General features: G+C 34.7%; 1 protein-coding gene across 1 annotated transcript in view; it reads left to right on the top strand.

Annotated features, from left to right (window-relative positions):
- The first annotated feature begins 2,299 nt into the window (after nt 1–2,299).
- The window catches only part of LOC140164632 (uncharacterized), a 45,161-nt gene continuing 20,131 nt past the window's right edge, over nt 2,300–27,329 (top strand). Inside the window, exon 1 of the mRNA XM_072187971.1 lies at nt 2,300–3,144. Within this exon, the coding sequence (XP_072044072.1) occupies nt 3,051–3,144 (94 nt within the window). The 5' untranslated portion in view covers nt 2,300–3,050. The remainder of the gene's footprint in view (nt 3,145–27,329) is intronic.

Consider the following 27,329-nt stretch of genomic DNA (forward strand, 5'->3'; position numbering starts at 1 on the left):
CCACTCTGTTTGCTATCCGTGGACAGAGTGAAAAACGGGTACTTTTATTCAAAAGAGCATATCTTCAAAAGTTGTGAGCCGATTGAAATAATTGTTATGGTTTATTAAAGCTAAGGAGTAAAGGTTTCTTTACATACCAAAATATATTTAATCAACTTTTCAGAAATAGGAAAAAAAGAGGGCGCAATGAGGGGCCTCTTTTTTGGGACACCCTGTAGCATCCATGATTATAGCATGGCAATATGGCTATACTACATATATCCGATTTTATTTGCGATGATGTAAAACGAAAATCTATCTTTCAGATGAATAAATATAGTATCGAGGGATTTAAAGCCAGAACTGTCAATGTCAATTTTTAGCCAGAATGAAGTCCACGGGTATGTTTATGGATACTCTTTCTTTGGTAGGAGTGACTAAAGTCCAATAGTGAAGAAAAATTAGGTTATTCCTTGATGTAATTTTACACGAAATTAGGGTTAGGGTTAGTTTAGGGTTAGAATTAGGGTTAGGATTAGGGTTATGATCAGGATTAGGGTTAGGATTAATAAGGGTTAGAGTTAGGATTAGATTACACGAAATAATTACATGAAGGATCGACCAAAAATTGGCGCCATATAGCAATGTCCATAGTGTTTAATGTTACACATACAAATCTAAACTTTCAAAGTCGGTTTTCTTAGAATGACATTTTTGGAAATAGACAGTTCTGGCTATATTTACAGCATTAAGATTTTATTTATGTCAAAGATATGTCCACTGTAATTATTTGTACATTGTTACTTCAGACGGTTTAACAAAAATCTTCCAAAAATTGAATATTCGATATTAGAAAAATGGGGGAAAATGATGGACTTATAGATATCAGCAGGGGTTCATTCATTAATAATATTTTGTTAAAGTGGACACTCTCCAATCACCCTTCTGCCTGATTAGACCCTGTGTTATAGGTGGCCAGAATGGACAAAGTATTACGAGTCCACACTGAGAAAAGGCAAGTCGAGACTGATCTAACGGGAGAAAGAATTCAGTTCCTCTTTCGATTCATTTAGATTCTATATTAAATCATTGCATAAGTGTAAAAAGATTTTTTTTAAATTGTAAAAAAAGAATAACGTAAAAGTCGATTGTTGTTTATATAGAATAACTTTTGTAGATCTTTCAATTCAACAATACAACAGTTTCGTTTGCATTTTGTAGGTGTCAACGAGCTCAATATTAATTTTAATATCGCTAACAGTTATTGTTATTTTCCGAGGTGTTAGCCCCCTTTTATATTAAAAAAATATCTGTGAAAAAAAAATACTTCTTTTGGTTTTTAATTTTGATGATCAATTTAACTCACCATGTGTGTAAGTGATGAGATTAAAGTCAATTGGTGAGTATAAACCTTTTTTTTTTATCTTTCGACAGCCATAGTGTTACTGTCTATAATTACAAAATATAAATGATGGCTGATTTTATGATATAAAATTTTTTAACACCAGAAAAGACAGAACAAAACGAACACAGACAACAATGAAACAGACACAAAGACCAGTTTCCCGTGTTATTTTCATTAGGTGTGCACAGAATGTGGAAAAAAAAGGTTTAAAGGCGAGGAAATGCAAATAAAAATAGAATGGCAGGCAAATTGATCTCAATCCTCATTTAGGTCAAACAAAAATTTCTTAAAATGTTTGCCCAATTTATGTTTACCTTCTGCGATCCTATATTCAGTATTTAATAAGTTTCATTCTCACAAAGTTCATAAAAGCTTGGAAACTGGGAGAGGTCTTTTGAAATTTACATCTATGAATATAAAACTTCAAACATAATACAAGAAAGTTTATTACAATTTGTGAGTATAAACTTGACCAGAAATATGTGATCATCCTAATAATACATAAAGGCTGAGGAAAAATAATACACCAAGCCAGGACCAGTAATAGCCCTGGCCATATATTTTTTATGAGTATAACCCGCGAATAAAAGGCAAGGAAATGCAGAGATGAGAAGAATAATGATTTAAAAAAAAGGTTCGGAACTCCATTTGGCATGTTTGGAGGACACTACACTGACATCAACAGCGCTGTAATGCGCTTCTCTGTTAAATATCTGTCTTTTGCCTATAATTAATTTTAGGGTTATAATTGTGATTATTTTTATCTGGTTTGTTGATGCCTATTGCATTACTTATTTAGTCTTTCTTTTACATGAAAACGTTAATAAAACTGGTATCCGGCACACGCCACCAAGCACATACCACGCGCCACCAATTCAATCAGGCATCATCGAATTTGTCAGCACTTCACAACTGGCAGTTTTTACACAGCTCTGAGCACAGACAGACGCGTCAAAATTAACCACTGCTCTGATGCGGCTCAGTCTACCAAACAAACCTTTGCGGGCAAATTTGTCAATAGTTTCAGCCATGGTAATGGTTTTCAAAGGTGGAGTGGTTTCGTGTTCATCCATAGCCGCGAGTGAAGATTAAACTCGAATTTCTATGTTACTGATTTGGAACAAAAAGGGGTGATAATCTCAACTTTCTCAAGCAAAATGGTTTGAGCTGAGAAACGAAAGCCTGGTCACGATTTGCTTTTGAATGTATTTGAAATAGGTCTATAAACTTTTTGCTGTCATCAATGTGGTGTTTGCTGCAATCGATTCTCAAATCTCGTTTCTATAAAAGCTTTTGATTCTAAAGACGGAGTTTTGTGATTTTTGCTCTTCAAATATCTGATCATCGCTTGTCTATGGAAATACCTGCGTTTACCATGTTTACTTGGCTGCTATCTACTGCTGACAACGACGATCCACAGGACAGTGGTAAAGTACAGTGACACTGTGACAGTTACTTTCGGGCTCAGTGAATGAGAATAGTGACAGTTTTTGTTTCCCAAAAAAAAGTTTAATAAGCTGGATATATATCAATACAACTCGACATGGGAAATAAATACAAATAGTTTTACATAATACCTGTTCAACTGTGCGAACCCAACTGCCAGATTTGTACATTGGATGTTTATCACTAATCAGTGACAAGACGTGTTTTTGGTATTTACAAAATGCTGAAGTTTTCATACCATTTAAGCTCTTCTGAGAGCGACCTGAGGCCAGGAGAGATGTCAGATACCTCGTCTTACAACAGCTCCCTAAAAGGTTAGTAAATATATTAGTAAATATATTAGTAAATAGTAAAACAAAGAAATGTAACATGTTTAGTACAACCCACTTAAAAATCGGGATTTGTAAAAGTATAGTGTTTACTCTATAGCTATTAACAAGACTAATATTTGAATGTGGTGGCCACTGGGTTGTCACAATAAACACCACTTTACTTTCATTTTCAAACAACCTTAAATACAAGTTTACATTATGTAGACATTCATGTATATTTTCTCTTGAGAAAGGCTTAAGTTGTTTATGGAATTTTGTTCTTCCTTGCATTCTTCTCATGATCGGAGTCGCATATACCGATACCATAGCTCAAAGTGTACAAACAGGAGAGACGGTGACTATTGGCTCATTTTTGTGTTCCTGTTTTTAATATATCCTTGGGAGTTTCTTACAAAACGTGATACATGTCCCCCTTTACCCAGGAACACACAACATTTTACAGAAAAGGTTTAATAGCTTTTAATGTCGGGTTAGCCTATCAAGATTATAAAACCTTTTGATAACATTCATAAAACATTTTTGAAAACGTGATGCAAAACATTCTATTAATAGAATGTTATTTAACTGTTGACAAAATATTTGGCAAAATTGTTTGCCCAAAACATTTTACAATAACGTTTTAAATACGTATTCATGATCTTTTATAACAACCCGACATATAAATGTTATTAAACTGTTTTGAATAAGCATTTTAAGAACATAGTAACATGTCATAAATTTGTCAAACCACATTGGATAAAAATTAATAGTTTAATATTTTACATATTCGTGTTTAAATGAATTTACACAAGAATAAAAGCAAGCAACGTAAGGATATAGTATAAGAGAAAAATCGTTCTATTTCAATACAAAACTTTAGGTCTTATAGATTTGAGATGAATTTGGATTAAAAGAAATATCAAGTTTAAAATCACTCGCAATCATTGCCTGAAAAACCACTGATGAAATGAGATAATAAACAAATCAAGAATAGAAGGATGGTACAATCAACAGCCTCATCCATCCCCCATTTTCTCCATCAACATTGCACAAATTTGGTTCTCATCAAAAGAAATACCAGCATGAAACTTCATGGATGGGGAATGGGTGAAAAAGACATTCAACCTTAACCGTGGTCATGGCGGTGGCATATGCAAGATTCAAGATTCAGGCATGATGCGGTGAAATAGGACCCTCCTATATTGGTATGCGTTGATGTAATATTAGATTTTAAACAAAAACTGTGATTAAGTAAATGAAAAACCGACAAAAAATGTTAATTAACAACACTATTACAGGTACCCAAAATGGACTGCCGTTTACAGTTATATACTCCGCACATTTATAACTAATACTTAGTTCTATATAAATATTTACCTAGTTCAAATCTCAATATTCACAAAATGTTCACGACAATGTTACACAAAAGAAACTTCTTACTCTTTTTATACATGATATAAAACACACTCTATAGACACGTTAAATCATTTAACATACACTTTGAAATCGCACATTACATTCTTATAGGCTGAGTATTTCTTTGTGCTCGCAACTCTCCTAACCTTTATACAATAAAACATTATGTTTTATTTACACTCGTATATTATGTTTGAAAGACTTCAATAATGGGTAAGGGTCATCGAACCATTTGCCTGGGGAATAGAGGCATACGACACAAAATAGCCTCATTTTCCAACGGCAAAATTCAATCAACCCCGTTAAATCATTCCTCAAAATTTTGACCTAAAGTTGTCGAGTATGAGTTTTTGTACCCAAGACAACCAAATGTCATTATATAATGTTGAAGCACACTGGATTTAAAGAACTTTGTCCCACGGATGATGTGGTTTTTTTCATCCTGTCGTAATAAATCCAACCATGATAATTAGGTGCATGAAGTGGTAAAACTTTGTTCCTCGAGTATGTTGGCCTCTTTAAAAATCTCTTCCATTTTCGAGGTTTTTGCGGCGATGTAATTTGCGCTTCCCTGTCGTGTAAAAAGTGATTTAAGTGCATTGTTAACGATAATTTTGTACAATGTATCAATGTAGCTTTAGGCCACGAAGATTATGCCCATGTTTTTTCTACGAATTAAACCTCAAGCATTTTAGCAATTATTTAAAGAGTCAGTATCAAATTGCAAAAAAGGTAAAACACGGTCACCCGGTTTAGTTCCACCTCCTAAATACATGACAAAATTCACACGCACGGTTTGGTTTTAGAAAATCACTCAGGTCTGAAGGTTGAACAGATTTTTATCCCCCATTTTCTACACGCAGTTCAATGACTCGTACAAAACATTACATAGAAAATAAACATTTGAATTGATTTTGCTGTTTAGTTACTTATTATAGCATTATGCATGACCCTTGGGCACGACTTTCAAGTTGATGGCCATTTTTGGTTCTCAGACAATTTAGGTTCTTTTCAACATTCAATTTATAGCTTCGCGTGTGATGTGAATATACCACAATTCATTCATTCTTACTAGTCTTTTACCACCATTACTAATTTGTAAATAATAGAATTTTGTACCATAATTGTATTTGCTAAATATTTAATGACGTTCCAATTTGTAACAATACATAAGGAATCAATTGTTTTATTGGAAATGGTTCGGTGGTATGAGAATAGACGCTTATGAAATATAAATGAACGTAATGAGTCAGGGGTTAAAGGGAGTTCTATATATGGCAATTTGTCGAAAGAATTCGACAAATGCTCTTCTTTTCAGGCTGACATTCACAATTATAGTAAAATCAATAATTTGTGTAAAACTAAATAAGTATAATTGCGAGCTCAATTAGTGTACACTTGGTATGATGTAAAATTCTATTATTTGACCTTTATTCGGTGATGTGGGCATTGGATACACATAATGACATGTACTTTAGACTTTGAATATGTTGTAAAAACTTTTGTTTTAATTAAACTTACATTTTTAAGATGAGGAATAAGAAATAATTATCATCATTTCATGTAACACAATAATTATTGCGATCATGAGAAAATCATCTTTAGCGCAAAAGTGAGAGATGTGGAATATAAGCATCATATCCCCATTTTTGACAATTCTCCAAGTCCAAAATAAAAGGGTAACCTTCGGATTTCCTTCACATTGGCAATCCGCAACTGCATGTTTCCTGCAGATCTGTATCTTAAAATTGCTGCGCGCGTACATGTACATCACATCTTATCATCAATGATAATAGTGTTGTTTTTCCGGATGCTGGATGCACTATGATGAATGTGACGGTATGCACGGGGATCAAAGCTTGCAGTTACTTTGTATAGTTAATTGTCATGCCGTGGCTCTTTGACAGTCTTCGTGCTCTCCTTCATGCCCAATGCATTAAATGATAATAATCATAACCAATTATATCACAATAATTCCATCTTGCCTTTGGGTCAAATACCGTCAGCTACCATCGTTATAGTCTTTAAGTTATTTCCGAATTAATTTATCATAATTTAGATAATCGATAAGGACCAATAACAAAGCAGTCATATTTTATAAACTAAAAATAGCTAACAAAAGACGTCATCGAATGGTCCGTGTATACTATTGAATTAAACTTAGGTTGAATCTTTTTGTAACACATTTGTAAATTTGATCACTATGTTTGGAGCAAATATTTATTCTATATCCGAGTAAAAGTAAAGGACTACTTGACCTCGTTCAATTAACAAAGCATGAAAGGAGCATATACTTTATAATAATGGTGTCCGTATTGTTCCAATTGTTTCAAACAAAACTCCTTGACCAGTGAGACTGACCACATGGGCGTGTATGGATAAATCGAGGAACAAATCTGAGCCGAACCAAAACTCGGACTAGGCGGGACCAAAAATCCGTTTAAAGAGTATAGCTGAATAGCTCGTAAATTAACCAATCTTTATCAAGATGATATTGATGTTTCATTTGCTGATCAGCTGATAAAACAAACTTTCATTCCTAAACAACACCAAAAAGTTTCGAAAAGTGTCACAATTTCAAAAGTTGAAAATTACTCAAGCAAGAGGCCAGTGGCCAATGAAATGACCGGTGCCTTTTTGGACATCGCTTTGTATTTGCATGTCGGTCTTAAGGTCTTTGATCTTTTAGATATATTTGTGTTTTTGATGTAGGCCATTTAGGTCTTCAATCATTGTGTTAGGTACCAGATCGAGCAGCTGCAACTTTGTCTTTGAATCAATGCAGATACAATATTTTTGTCGGGCCGTCGGCATTCTTATAACCTGTTGAACTCAAATATATACGTGTTACAACTTGTGTTTGCCAAGATTAATACCAAAGTAATTTATTAATAAAAGGTCTTCAGCTTCCAAGTTCAGCTATTTTTAATTCGTCCATTGAACCTGTGCTAAAATCGGGATATTTTAACAAGAATACAGGCTGTACAGGTGGTATCAAAATTATTAATTTGCTAAGCATACCTATATACAATGTACAGTGATTAATATGGACATGAGTGCCACAGCTCAGCACATTAAAGGAGTATTTCGTGATCCTAGCATCCACTTTTTATGACATTTTCAGTAGATATCCACGAAAAAAGCTTATTTCCAAAATTTCAGTTGATTCCGATTTTGCGTTTGCGAGTTATGCATTATTTATTACACTGCTCCATAGACAAATGTGTTGTAATTTCGTTATGGTATACCAGAACGAAATTCAAATTTCACGATATCTTTGCGAAACAAATTATTCTGCAGGAAATATTTTGTACATATACATTATGTAGCCAAAGGTTTCCAGTGATATAAAAATCTGAACTTTTTTGGAGAAAAGTGGGGGATGATGCTGTGGATCACGAAATGCCCTTTTAAAATATACCATATTAAGTCCACCTGAAATATTCTCAAAAGGCATGCACTGATCCAATGTTGTAATTTGGATGCATTAAACATAAAAAATGATGGGTATACCAATCAATTTGACACAACCTGTTTATAAATGAAACTGTTCTAATCGTGGCTTGTCAAAATAACACAATATCATAACAGTCAATAGCTCGCGTCGCTTCCCCCTCCCTCAATTCCCATACATTTCCCTCATATTTGTTTCAGCTATTGCAGATGTTATTGCTAAATTCCTATGGGAACCAGGGATAGGAACTGATCTACTTGAATTAATTAAGAGCTTATTTACTTCGAAACAATACAACGAACGTGGCACATTGAAAACGGCGAAGTGACGAACCCCTCACGTTTTGGTTGGAAACAAAAGAGAGGTCTTTATAACAGCGCGTGAAATCCTATGTTGGCATATCAAAGACAAATTCTTCCGGCTCAGTAAATGAGATTTTTCAGACGTATAAAATGCCGTGGCAACATCAACGCTTGTTTAATGAGTCTACACAAAGAACTTGTTTACAGTAGTCATTCAGATTTTTTACTTAACAAATTTCTTTTTCCCTCGGATATTATAAAGGTTTGGTGATAATGTGTGTAGCAACACTTTTGGTCGAATTCATTTCCATAATAAATATTCAAATTATCGTGAGAAATTGTCACGGAGTGCTTGACCATCTTGACGTTGGTTTTTATTCTTAATGAACATTCTATAATTTAGTAAATTTACATTAATTATCATATTATAATTTTAATTATTTTTTAACATGCGAAACAAGATGCATGTTTTATAATAAGCTTGTAGACTATTGCTTTTTCAAAACCTATTAAAATAGGCCTGTTGTTTCCCGATGGTAAATGATGCTAAGATGACCGTAATTTTATCACAGATGTAATGCGCAAACCGCCTTTGAGTTTGAAACATGAAACGCTATAATTATTTCAAGCAAAAATGATTTCCATAATTATTTATAGTACTCTACTGTATGAATAATAATAATTATCGACGCATGCATGGTTATAATTTCAGTTTCTTCAAAAATGATTGTTAAATCCCTCGGCAACTGGGAAAAGCCTCAAAGGCGACTTAAATCTACCTCCACTTAAATTTAAGAGCTAATTCGAGGTACTTTGGAAACGGAAATAATTTGACTCTTGTACACCAGTACACGTAAATTAGACAGGTGCAACAAAGTTTGGTAACTTTCGTTAGTCCTATACACTGTATATAAGTAGAAAATTTGATTTATCGATCTGGTAATTATCCCTTATTTTAAAGTTCGATTCTAATCGATACATATCCAATCGGGTCACGCGACTATATACATCAAAGACGGTTAACCGGGTTCTCTATAATCATGTCTACGCCCTAATTGCAGATTTCCTTGTTGGGCTAATAACCTAAATTACTTCAAAGAGTCGTTAGGTTACAAATCCTATAGATTTTTTCATATTGACTTGTAAAAATTACATTCTCGATATTGAAGCACCTAAACGACATTATATGCTAAGACTATAATTACGTCAGGCGGTGTTCTTTGATGTTGAATCTTAGAATAATTAAGTGTCATTAGGGGCTATTAGGCTTACGCAATTAAGATAATACTGAGACGCGTGCGACGGATGTACGCTATGGTGACAATGGAGTTCAAATTAAAGCGAGATCTAATTTGAATCGAAACAAAAGTGATTCTTTGCTGGACTAATTTGTAATTCTAGCCTTGATCTTGCCTACCTTGCTCGCCAACAGGTTTAACACACCTGCTGTGGTTGTTTACCCTCTGTATTGTGTTATGTCCAGCTATATCAACAATTATATACGTCATAAAAGGACTGTTTAGTTTAATTAGTAAAATGATAGGCTTCTGTCATGTCTGTGTACCGAGATGATGAGCCTTGATCATCAGATCATGCTGAGAATCGTTTAAAGACATTTCTAGTATTTCGTCTTCTTTTTATTTTATTTTATTTCATTCTATACTATTCTAAGATAATCTTATCTCGTTTGATTTAATTTAATTTAATTTAATTTAATTTAATTTAATTTAATTTAATTTAATTTAATTTAATTTAATTTTATTTTATTTTATTTTATTTAATTTTATTTTATCTTATTTATTTGATTTGATTTGATTTGATTTGATTTGATTTGATTTGATTTCATTCTGTTTCATTTCATTTCATTTCATTTCATTTCATTTCATTTCATTTCATTTCATTTTTTTATATATTTTATTTTATTTTATTTTATTTTATTTTATTTTATTTTATTTTATTTTATTTTATTTTATTTTATTTTATTCTGTTTCATTTCATTTTAATACTTTAGCAAAACATCAAATCGGTTTTCTTATTCCTATAGCTTTTCCCACAATTACCACCTTTATGGAAAGCAGACATTATTCCTCATGCAATTATCTGCAATAATGATGAAGATGAACATACCAAAGCACTAGTATAGTATAATGTATTGTTTTCATCATTCTTACAATAGTTTTATCAAGAATTTCAAGAACAAAGCCATTTTTCATGGTTGAAAAAATACCATTTTGCCGAAAAATAGGCCTACTTTCTCTTCAAAGTTCATTGAGCTATAATAAACATAGATGAAGAGAAGAATGTATGCCACCATAAGCCACCATCTTGCCCGAGACATTTGCACCTATTTATGCCTTCAGGGGTAGCCGACTCAACGAAAAAGTGCAACCCCCTTTGGGCAAAAATAACTAAACAAAATAAAAGTGCATCCCAAGGATTGAATTCAAAACTATACACCAAAGCTACTCAATGTGTTAATATCATTCCTGCATTCAACAGCTTACTTCAAAACGCGTGCGTTGAAACAAGAATAACAAAAACGATTATTTCTACCCTCTTTTCATCCTCAGGCTCGAATTAATCCCATTTATTATACCAACATCACCCGATTCTATAATCGGGTGAATACAAACGACTAATCGGACACAAGATTGCTTAACTTTTTAAAATGGTATACTATTTCGCTTTGAAAAAACGCTTAAAGCTACCATATGGGGAATTTGTATTATCATGTATTATCTTAAGGCGTGGTGGTAAGGAAGTTTTTTCTTGTACTTAAATTTCGCGGTATGATCGTACAGCTGTCTGATGAACTAATCTGCCAGAGGGGGACGTACTTTTTTTTGTTCTGTAACATTTTGTCCCCTCTTAGCTTCCTAATTTTGTTCTACTTGACGCCATTTTATCGAAGCAGATATCAATCATGGAATTTGTGTTTCTTAAATGTCTTTATTGAGTTTGATATGATAAGTTATATAGTTTGATCATTTCCCGAAGCAAAGTGACTAGTTTATGTGTTGATCTTACATGATAATTTCAATCAATATTTTGACGAAACATTTGCGCGAAGTGGTTTTAAGTTTGTTGAATTTACTCACTCTGCCTTTGATGAAGATCCTGTTAGGATCGAAAGCTCAAACTCATTAAACAAATTTAATTTATAGATACATACGCCTTGTCTAGTGTGTGTGGGGGGGGGGGGGTGTATGTGTGTGGGGGGGGTGTATGTGTGTGGGAGGGGTGTTGAATCCATAAGAAATGAGTATGCAAAGCTATATTTTGAATAGAATAATTCTGCTCCAACAACCTCCCAAATTGCCTAACAATAGTAACCGAAATGTTAACCTTAACTTTATTCCTTTTAACATTGAAAGCTTTAAATTCTCTTACATCCCATGCAGTACGATTTTACACCTCTCCCACTGCAATAAATATGCTTTTGTGATGTGCCCTGAGTAATTTAATTTAATTTAATTATTTAACTTTGTTTACAAGCTGAAAGTATGTCATGAGATGGGAAAACCCCTTGTACGTGCAAGATAATGATGTGGAAAGTCGTTTTGGAATTCCCCAAATTATTGTAAACAAAGTCAGAGCTATGTTTGGAACTTGGAAAGCCCCAGTTCATTATTGCACCATCAGGAAAACCCCCCAGGAAGTGATGTAATGTGAAAGGTGAATGTGTATAATTAATCTTGGGAAATCCCAAGATTGCAGCAATGTTGTGAAAATGTGATTGAAGTAATGGTTTATTAATAGATGATGGGTTTTTTGCATGAGTACTGATATAAAAAGCTGAAGGCTTTTGTTGGGACTTTACAGAATGCCATGGGAGATTGAAAACTCCACATGTGTGTGATGGTCTTCGTGCTTAAAAAAAAGAAGTACATTTTAACCAGTTTATATAGCCAATAATTGAGCTAATTTTAATACAGCAACGAAGAAGACAGCGAGCACACAAAAGTGCTCTTCCTCATCAAAGGATTAAAAGTTCTTCTGTCAAATTGCTGGAGTTTGCTGGGTTTGTGAAGGCCACGCATCTGTCAAAAAACAGCGGAGCTGTGTTAAAGAAACCTGTTCCCTGGAGAAAGAGAGAATGGTGAAAGAAACACCATTTTTGGAGAAAGCAGCGCAAGGAGATACATTCGTGGAGAAAGCAGTGCACGGAGATATATTTGTGGAGATAGCAGCGCAAAGGAGATTGGAGGAAGCATCATCATTTTCGTATGAGGATTTTATGTGCAAGGATTTATAAATGCAAGTGTACTATGGACTTCGTTGATTTTCGCAGGACAAGTGAATAAGGATATATTACATCAGTCGTCCAGAACATTGCAAGAACTCTAGGATCACCAACAAGAAGACAGCTGGTTGAGTACTGATATAGTAAAACTGTCATTGTGTGATTTTATTGTATATGCGATATTGTTATTATATGTACCAATCATACTCTGTTTTCAATTAAAGACTTAGATTTTGTTAGCTTAAACAAACAGTGTATTTGTGTTGTGCATTCGTGTGAGTTCGGGAAAAAGGTGATTTTGGCCTTGAGTCAAGTACGACTCGTAACACTTTGCATTCCTTTTCTTTGATTACTATATAATTGTTTTTAAAAAGAAAATGTTATAACAGTTACATTTCAGCACATCACATCAAAGCTCCCATTGGGCGCCCATTCCTTTTTAAAGGAATTTTTATTTTGTGTGTGTGTGGATAAACAGTTTCCATGTTTTAACTAAACATTGTAAAATAGCAGAATTCATCAGCTCTGAACCAATAATATATAAAAGTTTTATTTGCTATATATTTTTTGTGTTGCACTGACTTAAAGGCCCATTCAGTGATTTGCTCCGGATGATCGTAAAAATCATCAAAATTCAGATTTTGGTACCTTTGTCATTGTCATCTATGTGTTAACATATAGCCTGCGAGTGGTTCAACCGAAAGCTGTGTATTTAAAACAAAGTAAGACATTTTACACGAATCTGTAATTTAGATACCATTGAAAGTATCTAAATTAGCTACATGTATTTGAATGGGGCTTCAACTTCGTCAGTACTGCTGTTTTCTTCGTTTTTTGACAAATTTGTCGTTTCAGAAATACCAGATGACAATTTAAACATGACTTATCCTTCACTTTTAAGCAATTTATAAACAATTTTGATTTTTTAACACTTGCACTGGGATCACTGAATGGATCTTTAAACTATAACATTCCATTTTAGTTTTTTGTGAGCAAATACAATAAGAAAATTGATTAAGTAAATAACACTTTCAGTTGAAATTTGTCGTTTTGATTTGTGCGTAGATTTGTGCTGATATGAATTTATATCATTTAGTAGTTTTCCAACAAAATAATCGGCACATGTATAAAGAAAGCCTTTCCATGGCTTTGAGTCCTAAGTAAATCTGTATATTTTGTTACTGAATTACTAGTATATTCCCAGGCCTAAACTGTATAAACTGGTTTAGGAAAGTCTAGATGATAAATGATCGAGAAATATTTCTTTAAGTTAATTCACCTTCAACTCTATATCTTTATTGTTTCTTTAGGAATATCAAACCTGAAATATCTGCTTGGAGACTGAAAAACGGCATATAGCTATGTCTTCCATGAGATTATTGTAATATCACAAAGAAATAAATTGTATATAATACCTTTGTCGTATTTGTGTACCGAATCCGATTAATCCATATGAAAATACAGGGCCTTGGGTTTAGGTGTCAAAATAATTATGGTTTTGGTCGGTAAATGTTGTTTAAAAGTAACAAAAAAGTAACAAATTTCAAGTATACGTGGGTCTGATAAAATCTCTCTGAATGTTTTTGGCCTTTATAAATTCCGTTAATAATGTAAAAGACGTTTAAACGATGTAGGCGTGGGTGTTTTTGTCCGTATTTGGTCATTTAGGTGATATCTTAGCCATATATTTACTGAATATTAATGATAAAATTAAGCTTACAATGAAATTAAGCTTACAGTGAAAGTTGAGCTCAATGACTATGTGTTTGATGCCAATAATGCATTACAATAGCTTACAATCGAAAATCAACACGTCATTCACCAAATCGCCGTTACTTTTCAAGTAGATGGACAATAATTATTACAAAAAAAAGCTTCTAGAAATCTTGTCTTGAAAAGAGCAGTATTTCCTGAATCTGAGGTTGTTCTATAAACTTCAAAAGATATCCATTCTTTAACAACGCCGTACAGGTGTTAAAAGCCGGCTAACATAAGAAAAGCAGACTTTAATATTATAAAGGCCAGAAAAGTTATAAGAAACTGTATTTCTTTAAAGTAACTTTTAACTTTGCCAGACTAATAATCCGCTTAGGAAACATCTAGTTCGTATAACACCTATTTTCTCTGGATAATTGAACATTTTCGTGTAACCTAATCGTTCAATGACCGGTCGCCGTGTTTTTAGGCAAAATAACCAGATTTATGTTGAAAGAAAGCGATGGAAATTTGACAGAGTGATGTGGTCAACGACCTAAAGCAGTTGTGGCATGGCGCGCACCAAACCAAGATTGATTTCATGATCTGAAAATAATTATGGTCAAAAGACAATGCAAATGTTTGTTTGTTTATTTATTTGTTTGTCATTTATGATTTCCTGGAACTGAGTTGGTTCAGTCAGTGTAGCGATTTTTACCTAAATAGTCGTGACCTTGACATACCGTACACACTTAAAACTACGGGGTCAAAAAATGACCCAAACGGGGTCATTTTTGACCCCAGCATAGTTATCAACTAAACACCATACCACTAACGGGGTCATTTTGACCCCATTGGTCGGGGTCATTGCAATGACTACGTATTTGGGTCAAATAGTAACCCCATTGGGGTCAAAATATTACCACATTTCGGGGTCAAATGAAATGACCCCTTCAAAAGGGTTGCCTTATTGGGTTACTTAATGACCTCATTTCGGGGTCAAATGAAATGACCCATTTGAAAGGGTTGTTTTATAGGGTTACTCAATAACCACATTTAGGGGTTGTTTGGATTTTTTAGTAGGCCTATGGTCATGCTGGTCCCACCAGGACATAAGTGTGTTTCTGCACAGAGAAAGCATTACATAAACAGCAAACTGCAAAATGCATCTGTGTATCACACTCACACACAGTCAGTCATGCATCGCCTATGACAGTTCACGTATTATAAGCTTACATGATATAAGCTTAACAACTGAAGCCAAGACACCAGCCACGACAGCATGAAATTGGAATGAATCTGCGTGCATAGACAAGGGTCTATGCATCCTTGCAGTCTCACTTTTCAACTAAACTTTTCATATTCCATCATGCAGACAAGCACACGACAATCCGCTGAGCTGCACAATCAGAACAAATATGGCGCTGATGTGACCACGTGAGCCGATGCACACCGTGTGTGCAAATAGTTCCGAAATGCAAGTCATTATAAAGTTGACAAATTGGGTAACTTCGGTCAAAAAATGAGTTTTATTTATTAATCAACAAACATTAATTGCAGCTCATGTTTAAACTCATTTATGAATTGAGATTTTCAAAGCGGAAGATTGAAACTGATATCAATGCGCGACGGTATCGGCAAAATGACCACTAAGTTTTTGACCACGTTCGTCGTGGCTAAAATGACCTCGTGAATGTGGTCAAATTAAAACAGTACAACCCCCTTGAAGGGTCAAAACAACCCCAAACGTGGTCAATTCAAAATGACCACGGAAAATATAACCCCGTAGTTTTTAGTGTGTAATGGGGTAACTTTGGGCACTTTTCAGAGTTTTTAAACCACTTTTTCCAAACAAAACAAATAATATTTCTAATTATCTCTTTTTTTATGACATTAGGGTTCCCTTCTACACCTTGAAGTTGAAAAATATTTCTTAATAATTTTGTAAGGGTGCCCTAGGGGTTAAAAATAGCCTGACCAAAGTTACCCCGCATTTGGGGCAACTTTGGTCAGTGTATTACATTCCATGAAGAAAAAAAATCAAAAAAATTGATCTTCGCTGTATATGGGCAAGTTGTTGTTTTTTGTGACATTTGACCCTTGTAAAATTAAGCAAACACATATTCTTGCTCACAGATATCGATTTTTATTTTTCTGAAATTTTTTTTTTTTAAATGCTCATTTTTGGTCAAAAATTACGATTTTTTTCGTAAATTTCGAGGAAATTGGACATAAGCGACTATTATTTCTTCCAAATATATTTCTTAACAAATTGACACCAAACATGACTAAAAACAATATTGCTGTACGAAAATATGACCATTTAAAAAAATATATTTGACCGACCAAAGTTACCCCGCTGACCGAAGTTACCCCATTTTACGGTAGGCCTACCTTGGTGACAATGACATCACATGACGAAGAGGTCACTCGAATTGTCGACCTATATGTTGCTGATTGCTGAAAGCATGAAGTCAAAGTGAATCTCAAGTTCCTTGTATCTATTGATCTAATAAGGTTTTACCTTATTATTTTGTTTATTTTAGTTTCTTTTAGGGGTGGTGCAATAATTATGTGTACCCCCGGGGTAGTGACTTCTCAAAATGGTCTGCCAAAATCGCTTGCCCCCCCTTTGGCCATGCCAAAAATATTCCCCCCTTTCGACGTGCCAAAAACCTTTGCCCCCCTTTGATGTGCCAAAAATCTTTACCCCCCCCTTGCACATGCAAGATTTTTGGGAACCTGAATTGAAAACTTATAGGCCTAAATCATATCGAGCGCAGCGAGCATGAAATTTTGCATATTTGAACGTGTTCGTAACGTTTTCCTACGCCTTTTTAGGGCGTAATATAGAAACGGTGCCCAAAATACCTGTGCCAAAAATTGCTTCCCCCCTTCGACATGCCAAAAATGCTTGCCCCCCCTTTTGGTCTGCCAAAAATCTTTGCCCCCTCTATAATTCACCACCCGGGGTACACATTATTATTGCACCACCCCTTATACACACTGTAAACGCATGTGGGCCCCAAAATGTGACCTTTGACCTTTTGGCCTATAACTAAAGAACTATATGTCGGAGACTGGTCAAACTATACTTTTTCTGAATCCTTATGATGAGAACAATATCATTGGTATGATTGTTAACAAGGTTAGACTAACTTTGAAATTTCATCCCTGCATGAGCGACCATTTTGGATTTATGCAAATTAGACGCTGTTCAACTACTTGGATTTGGGGGACTTTTGATGTGTTATTAAATATGCTTGTCTGAAATGAATTGCGATTAAATGGATTCTGTTGCAATTACTGGTGGATTAACCCCTTATTTTGCTTCATTTGATTGACCTATAATAAAATTTAAAAAGTACATGCTAAACTCTGTCAAAAACTCGACAAAAAATCTTCTTAGATTCCGGTCTTAGATTCACTCCACTAATCACGCATCTCATGTTCAAAACATGGGTATCGACTTCATTACTTTAATGTATAATCCGTTTTCATGGCCTAAATGATTAGAATTTAGCAGATATATCCCATAATACATTGCGGCTAATTTATACCACAACCAGGATTTTAAGGGGGTACTACACCCCTGTGGTAAATTTGTGACTATTTTTGCATTTTTCTCAAAAAATAATAACACACTGGTAATAAAAATTATGTATATTATTGGGGCAAGGAATCCAATTACTACACTGAAATTTCAGTGACTCAAGACAATGTTATTACATTATAATATCAGGGATTCTGGGAGAAAATCCACTCCACTCCACACAAAACGCTAGTTGCCATGGCAATAGGAAAGACTTAGTCACGGTGGATAATCTGATAAATGAGAAGATTAAGAAAAAATAACAAGAAAGACCATCATAACGGAAGAGTTAACAAAACAAACAAAATAAGACAAGGTCTGGAGATGGTATATGTTACAAATAATTGCTATAATTTCAAAGATTATCTTCAGTAGAAAGACTTTAATCATACTTAAGCTTACTTAATCGTCAGTCGTTTATTCAATTACATTATTATATTATTTGTGCGAACATGATTGTATTTCACTATTGCTATGAGGTTGGAATTTGTTGAGAGTCATTTTGATTTCAAAAGACCTCGGATTTACAATTGTTAAGTATTACAATTTTGGCGATTAGGATGTGCAAATTCAATTATACGGTCTTTCGGCATTTTGAGACGTCAAAGTCTGGATCGGTTACAAATTGAGTAGATTATTGTAAAATGATTCTTTATTGCGCCGAATTCAAAAGCAAACCTGGCATCAAATCATGTTTTGTCGACAAAAAGGATAATATGTAATAAAGAACTTTAAGATTAAGAAAAATAACTTAAAATTAGAAAATGATAATTTTGATAAACATAGGGCCTAAACGTTGATATGTACCAGTGGTAGTTAAAAAAACTTCTCAAACAACAGTATTTGAATATTAGAGATATGATAAGCCAATTCTTGAATCAAATTGAAAACAACAAAAGATCTTATATTTCCAGCAATACCGTAGTCAGTGGCGGTACAGTGAATTGGGGGGGCAAAATCAACAAATTTTGCGCAATATTTATACCGCAAAATGTTTTACGTATAATTTGGGTTTTTTTGCCTCAAAAGTGAGGGGGAGCAAGAAAAATATTGGGGGGGGGGGGGGGAAGGGCAAATTTCCCCTCCCCCCTTCCCCCGTTGGGCCGCCACTGACTGTATAGTTGGCCTTTTATATAGATAAAGGATACATATTGTCCGTTAAATAAAGCAAAGAATTATGCACTTTGTCTAAACAGCCATTTAAGTTTCAACAACATTTGAATAGATTAGCCAGATAAAAAGTGAAGATTCGTTGAAAATCAAACTGTGCATAAGTAACGGTTCAACTGATGCGAAAAGTAACTGTATTGGGAAAACAAAAATATCAACGTCTCACGCTGACCGATGAATAAATCCTTTATCATTAATTGGCATGTCTGTATACATTTCTCATTTTTCAACAAATTAGTGAAATCTACTAGAAAGTTTACTCGTGGTCAATGTCAGAGATATAAGATACCAAAAATAACCACTGTAATTATCGCATTTGATTATGGACCATTTGAGCGAACCATCTTTACTTTTGTTATTTTCAAAATGGCGTTCGTTACTATGGAAACCGTTTATTAAAACAAGCAGGTGTCGGATTGTTAAAATTGATGGAGTTATCCACGCATTTATATAAAGTTATTACTGTGTAATTATTATGAATAAATTAAGGATATGAAAAATAAAAATAAATATAAAGTAATTACTGTGTAATTATATGAATTAATTAAAAATAAGAAAAATATAAATAAATTAAAGTGATTTAATTTATTTAGTATGATGGTAATTCATCATCATTATCACCATCAATCAGCTGCATTACTTTATATAGAAGGCATGTTGACAATCGCAATCGGATATAATTTGTATTTTCCCAGCATTTCTACTTGTGTGGGGGTGGGTGGGTGGGGGTGTGTGTGCAGGGGCGTAAATCCATTTATGAAAGTGGGGGGGGGGACACAATGAAAATTATTAGTCATTGATACTTCGGCGTGACAGCGCCGCACGTCGCGTGCCCGCGACTTAGGGGGTGTCTGAGGGGGGATGTGCCCCCCTCAGAAGTAAGAAACTTTTGCAAAATGAAGACCTAATTGAAGCCATTTGGTGGACCATTTTGGCACTATTATTGTGTAAAATTTTAGCTTGAAACAGCTGAAAAATTGTGAAATGACGGCCTAACTTGTGGACAAGTCTTCACTAAAATAGAAGCGAAAGCGACCACTTGTTTATGTATACTTGGGGGGGGGTGTCTGAGGGGGGATGATCCGCCCTGAGACGTTGGAAAATTTTGCAAAATGAAGGTCCAATCGAAGTCATTTGGTGCATAATTTTTACACTGTTATCATAAAAAAAAGGGACCGAACTCAAGTTGCAAAATTTTACTTGAGATTTGAAATTCGGAATTATTACTAAAGCATGCATGGATTGATGTTGAAGTCAGCATTGAGTCCGTCTTAAAACTGACTTTGGTGATAAAATGTGACGGGCCCTGCATATCGACGGGCCAGCAGTACAGGCTTTTGGGCCGAAGACCCGCCTTCAAGCAATGCCCAAAATAATCACAGGCCTATAATATATTTTACTTACGATCGACCCGGCTGTGCGGATTTTTAGGTATGGGTAGTGATGGGCCTACTCAATTACGTGCAAATTAACATTTTTCTTCTCTCAAGTTTCCCTTTTCTCTTGTCTTTTTCTCCTTTTCTCTTCTCTTTTTCTCCTTTTCTCTTCTCTTCTTTCCCTTTTTTTTTTTTTTTTTGGGGTGGGGACCAAAATGTGGGGGACATTTGATATTGTGTCCCCCCACTTTGAAAAGTGAGGGGACGTGTCCCCTGTCCCCACCCGATTTACGCCCTTGTGTGTGTGGGGGGAGGGGCGAGCGAGTGTGCATGTATTCACATGTCCGTGCCTATGATTCGAGAGTAGTTTGCCTTTTGTATGATAGTCGCTCTGTACGGAAACACACTTGGGTCCTGATCATGACCATGCTGATGGGACCAGGCTTAAAGCAAGATGCTCTCTGCAAGCCAGGATAGAAAGCCTATGATGCTGATCTGATTTATATGGCAAGTAAGGACATAAACCGAATTGTAGATAAACATGATAAAAAACAAGCTAGGAAAAGAAGGGCACCAACGAATCATGTGAACAATTATACCGTCTGCCCTTGGATCAAGCATGCACTGGTCTTATCTACTTTATTTCCATAGGTTAAGAAAGAAGAAATTCTAATCCAATCTCAACCACCACTGAATGAATAATTAGGTGTTTTAATTTAGCAAGGAAGTTCGGGCAAGGAAAGCTTACACTTGTATCAATTCTCCCGAATAGACATGATGTGCGCACAGTTCCATATTTCGTTCTGTGGGAAAAGCAGAATTTTGATGCGAACTTTCTGCAATCAAAATGAGCTCTCTTCGTGCTACAAATAATTCATTATACCCATCTATTCGTTAACTCAGCGACAGTAGCATATTTGTAATAAGATGTGATGCCGGGGTTTTGACCAAAACTAATCTAATAACGCTTCAACTAAACTGACCACACCTTTCTAAAAGCCACATTGAAGTTCAAATACGTTCAATACCAATTTGTAATTGCAATCACGTTCAAGGTCAAGCCGGATGATTTCATTCAACTGAACCCTTATCAAAATATTGGGGAATCATCCCCCGGATATATACGCATAACAGCTGAAGATGATACAAAATGTATCTGTTAATAAAACGATCACTCTGGAACATTTGTTACTATTCTCGATAACTCACACGCTCACACCTCGGCAAAATTGAAAGTCAGAAAATTAAAGACACAATTTAACTAAATTGAGGTTTTGCAGGAAGCAAATACAGTGAATAATCCAGCTGTCGAACCATTCATAAATCTATCTAATTCAAATTCACTCAATCGGGAGTAATACGGTGAAACAAGCTTCCGTATAGAAAATGAAAAATATCATATTTTTGCTTGAATCACGTGTGACAAATATTGGTTTTGCTATTTACTGTAGTACCATCAGTCGCCAACATTCTCATCTACCGAGACGCAGTTCAGTATGTTGGTTCATTTACATAATGACCTATGAATGTGTTGGGTACAAAAACTCATACCCCACAATGATGTAAAATATTGAGCTATGATTATAACGTGGATGTTAATGAACTATGGCATGAACTATTCGCTCATACTTCAGTAAGTGATATATAATTATATTATACATAATACATGAAGAGTTTGGTTCCAAAGGCTGCTTTGTGTAAAATTCATTTGAAGATATTCCAAAGAGTAGCAATGACCTTGCCAATCCAATAAAATGGACCACTAGAATAGTTATAACAATTTGGTTATCTTTATAAAATAATTGCAAATCTCTTTAACCTCCCACGTGCAATTAAGAAAATAAAAGATATAAAAGAAAATTATTTTTAGTTCCACAAGCTAGGAGCTAAATCCAATGGCAGCCAGTTTAAAACTTTGCATTGGATAATTTTTAGGGGACATGTTGAAAATAGTTGGAAAATATTGAGTTACAAACATATCCATTCCAGTGGATAAATGTCATTTAAACTTAAAATGTTAAAATATACCAGAAAAATGTGACACACGGCAGCTATTGGATTTAGCGCCTTTTAGAAACATGCTCTTCATATAGTAGCGATCTATTCTTGTGGTGACACCGTATTGAATCACTGAATGTTCCTTGTGCAAATGTTACTTACGCTCACTAATTTCCATCAATGTAATGTACCAAATCTGCACCATGTCCATGATGTCGCTTTAATTAAATTGTCATCATGCCTGCCCACCAGATGATGCCGAAATTGATGATGAACATCGACGCGACCACATACTAAAAATTTTAAATTGGTGGTAATGGTTAAGCAGAGGATTGAAGCGCATCTGAATTCAACCTATATTTTAATAGCATAAATGTCGCAGATGCGAATGTGCAACTCAAATAGCATTGCAATATCCTGAACTATTGTTGAATTCGTTTTAAGAAATTGTAAAAGAGTCAAAAGTTAATTACCACCCATCTGAAATAGATGTACCCCCTCCCCGAAAATTGTCCCCTTTTAAAGTAGTATTGCTATAACTGTGACATCGGGTTGCGACACCATTGAAACAAAATCTAACTAGAGCAGCTGTGCTTCAAGAAGCACGAATATCAGGTGGCAGCTTTGTATGATATGTTTGACGGAAGAAGAAGCAGAATCAGAAGATATAGTAGATTTTATTAGATTATTTATTAGACTTATTATTATCTTTTCACTCATTACAAGAATAATACATAAGAATAATACATTATAAAGATATAAAGAATAATACATATATAATAAAGTAAGGAAATGCATACAACGATGAGTGAAGGAATTACAGTTGAGGCCCAGAGGCCTGTAGCTCTGTAACCCCTTGAAGATTCGCCTGCTCAACAATATATCAGTGTGGCATTTCATGCCACCTGATATAATTACTAGTAGATAGAATCAACTATGGATAGAATCTATTCTTAGATGGTTTTACGAAGAACCGAAAAGGGTTCTGGAAAAGCTAGAAAAAGGGTTTTGGTTATGGCACAAATGTATGGCGACTCTGATTTCTTCAAGGCTCGATATGGGACAAGTTCCAGAGAAGAAGAATTCTGTAAATCACTTTGTCCATGTTTTCGTATCAGCTGATAATAATGTCAATCTCATTTTGACATAATTATATACTTATTTTGCACTAAATGGGTTTTATGTCCTGTCAATTTTGCACACATGAGTTGAAAATAATAGAACCATGAATATTCGGCACGTGTAAACAATAGCTTGCAATGGTAGATGAACTTCTTTTTGAAAACTTTACTTCGTAAGTCAAAAGACGCTTAACCATGCATGACGTTATTGGGATATCTGCTATTTCATTTAAAATCCACACTATACCCCGGTGGAAGATGTTAGAAATATCATACATGGGGAGTATGAATTTTAAATTGAATGAACATATAGGGCAGCTTCGTTTGAATTTCGTACACCCTCTGAGAAATGATTCTACCTAGATTTTCCACAGAGGGCATGGAGGGAGGGTGAGTTTCACCGAAGGGTCGCTAGTCCGAAGGTTCTCTAGTCCGAAGGTTCTCTAGTCCGAATATAGAATAAGGGTTAGGATTAGGGGTAGGGTTTAGGGGTTATGGTTATGGTTATGGTTAGGATTGGGGTTAGCAAGCCTTATTCTAGCGAACCTTTTTCAGAATTCGGACTAGCGAATGGTAAATTACGTGTTCGGACTAGCGAACATTCGGACTAAGGAGCCTCGGACTCGGGAACCTTCGGACTAAGGAGCCTTCGGACTAGGGAACCTTCGGATTAGAGAGTTGTCACCGAGTTTCAAATATATTTAATATGCTTGTTCCATTTGAAAGTCATACTCCCCTGTGGAAGATATTGCTAAAATCTCCCACAGGGGGAGTGTGGACTTTAAATGGATTATAGGTTAACTCATCATTGCACTTTCTCACCTCGTTGATTTCATTCTGCTTGGATAGAAAACTGGACCAATGTCAAATTTGATGCGAATAAATGCATTTTATTTTCTCTTGGGAACGAGACAAGATTGACTGACCTTGACAATGGAGCATCTTTACTGTAGTTTTCAATCTAGATTGATTTACGCCAATTGTAGATTTGCGTCACTCATATGGAGCGTATACAAATTGGCGATTGAGAGAGCGGATAGGAAATAAATTTTGACTGACAGTCGCACGGCAAACACGCGCTGCGTATCGGAACAAAATAGTACTCGTTTATAGCATGTCTAGCGCAACTGCTTTAATCCTAATCTGTGTAATGCAGATTGGTCTAGTTCAGTAAAGTCAGTATGGATATCCACCACGACGTTTTAGGTCTGGCGGTGTGGAAAAAAGTATCTAGGTTAAAATAATATAAAGACAAATTGGAAATCAGGTTTATCAATTGAGCTTGGCTTGTTTTTACTGTTTCATTTATATTATTTGTAACTGTCGAAGAATTTTTATTAAATTTTGGACCATGCATGCGTGGTCAACGTATACACAATCGTGGAATAATATAAATGGACATTCACATTTTACCAGGTTAGCTCTGATTGAGTTGCGATTTGTAAACCAAACAACGGGAATGGGGTCAGTACTTATTTAACACAAACATCGTAACGTTTAAACCGTATACTTTGCCGGACAAATAAACACACAGTGCTTTTTAACAGAATTGGATTTTAAAAACAACTTAAGGTGGTACTACACCCTTGATAAATTTGTTTTTGAAATTTTTTTATCATAGAATAATAACACACTGGTAACAAAAGTTATGTATATTATATGGGCAAGGAATCCAATTACTTCCCTGAAATTTCAGTGATTTTCAGGAATTTCAGTAACTCAAGACAAGTGGTTCATTATATAATGTTAAGAAATGTGGTACATTCTAGCGGTACCTCTTTTCATAAATAACGTACCACTTGTCTTGAGTTATTGAAATTCCAGTGTAGTAACTGGATTCCTTGCCCCTATAATATACATAACTTTTTTTACCAGTGTGTTATTTTTTTTGTTGAGAAAAATGCATAAAAGTCACAAATTTATCAAGGGGTGTAGTACCACCTTAATTTGCTATACTTCTAAAATAGTCGATTTAATTGAATAGCAAAGGTTTTTAACTACATGCTCTCGTCCACGATACAACCGTAGCAATTTTAGCATTATTGCTTGTTTGCTTAATTTTTTTTGATCGAATCGTATTTTTCAATTATCCGATGACTACATGAAGTGTCACTGCACTTTCCTGCACTTGGCATTCTTCTTTTGTCATATTATGATACCTAACACTTCAAACATCCGCTACCGAGGTTTGCTTTTATCGATAATGGGGAAGCAATCAAATATGAAATATTAAGGAAGTCATGCATGGGGAAATAAACTAACACTCTTAAATATGAATGCTAAATTTATCAAATAATGGATCTGAGCTTATATCTCATCGAATTAGTGAGGGTCAGCGTTTGAATTTGCATCGAACGGGGAAACTCTGCAATAAATCAGAGTGGTTCGGAAAACTAAACTCGATGTCAAAATACCGTATACATTTTACATTGCGTATCTTGTCTGTGGAAATGTTTGAATGTTTCCATATTCCAGTGTATGATGCGTAAAGCAGTATACAGACTTTTTATTGTACGTACAATATTGTATGTACAGTATGTACGTTATTTAATCTATTGCCATTCTATTTCCAGTACTGTTTAAGTTCTAACGAATGTTTGATGACGTAAAATCGATAATATATTTCTGCTAGATATTGTATGTAACATATTATCGATTTTTCGTCATCAAACATTCGTTAGAACTTAAACATTACTGGAAATAGAATGGCAATAGGTTAAATAACGTACATATTGTACATACAATATTGTACGTACAATACTCGGAGTCTGAAGCGCGCTTAAAGCCTTCATTTACTTCTTCCTCATCGATGCAGCGACGTCAACTCTTTGGCACACATAACAGACGTATACGCGTAACAATGTACCACCTTTGTGCTCGGGTAATATATGAGGCTGTATAAGCTTGAGACAAACATGACAAAGGTCCTAAAAATAAATTTGCCAAATATGTTAGTTTAAACAAAGATCCTTTATTTTTAAGATATTTGGTTACCGTGATTCCGTCGATTTATTTTTCTTATTCAACTTCATGTGCAAAAATTGCATGCTGAAAAGTTGATCAGCCAAGACAAGGCACGCACATGAAACGCACAAAGCATGAATGCGATTTTAATAAGTTGCGACTATTAGAAAATACAAAAAACTGTTTCCAGGATCACTGTTTCATGTGCCCGTCACTGTGTCGATAAAATAGTCCAATATGGACGGTAGCTTGAATAATGACTGGATAATGATGATATCAAACATCAGAAAATAGTAGATTATCCAGATTGCACGATTTGCACCAAGTGAAGCATAAGGTAAGACGTTGATTGTTGGATTATGACCATTGCCATATGTCAATTATGCGATTCGTGATTGCAAATCATACGGCAAATCCAATGATTGAATATCAAATCAGAAAGGCTTTATTTTGCCTGTCATTTCAGATGTCACTCGGTGATCATTGATTGATGTTTTAAATTTCTTGCATTTTAAAAAGTCTATTCTCCCATTTTCAATAGGCACTATTGTCATATACTGAATGTTATTCTGACATTGTCTGCATGCCATTGAACAATATTGAAGCAAATTTCAATTCATTCTGAACAATTCATTCAGTAAAACAGCAAGCATGTCTCTGCAGCACGTTTAAGGGATCCAAAATGAGCGTTTATTGCGTTTCGACAGTATTTTTTGTGGGACATGAGAGCACCTTAGACCTATCGAATTGCATTCTGAATACGAAGCATGTCTTTCTGATATCAAATAATTTTCTTTTTTTTTTTTTTTTTAATATAATACACATTTTATGATAAATTATAAAAATTTGATATTTTT

The sequence above is a fragment of the Amphiura filiformis genome, chromosome 11 (assembly GCF_039555335.1).
Source record: "Amphiura filiformis chromosome 11, Afil_fr2py, whole genome shotgun sequence".
NCBI lineage: Eukaryota > Metazoa > Echinodermata > Ophiuroidea > Amphilepidida > Amphiuridae > Amphiura > Amphiura filiformis.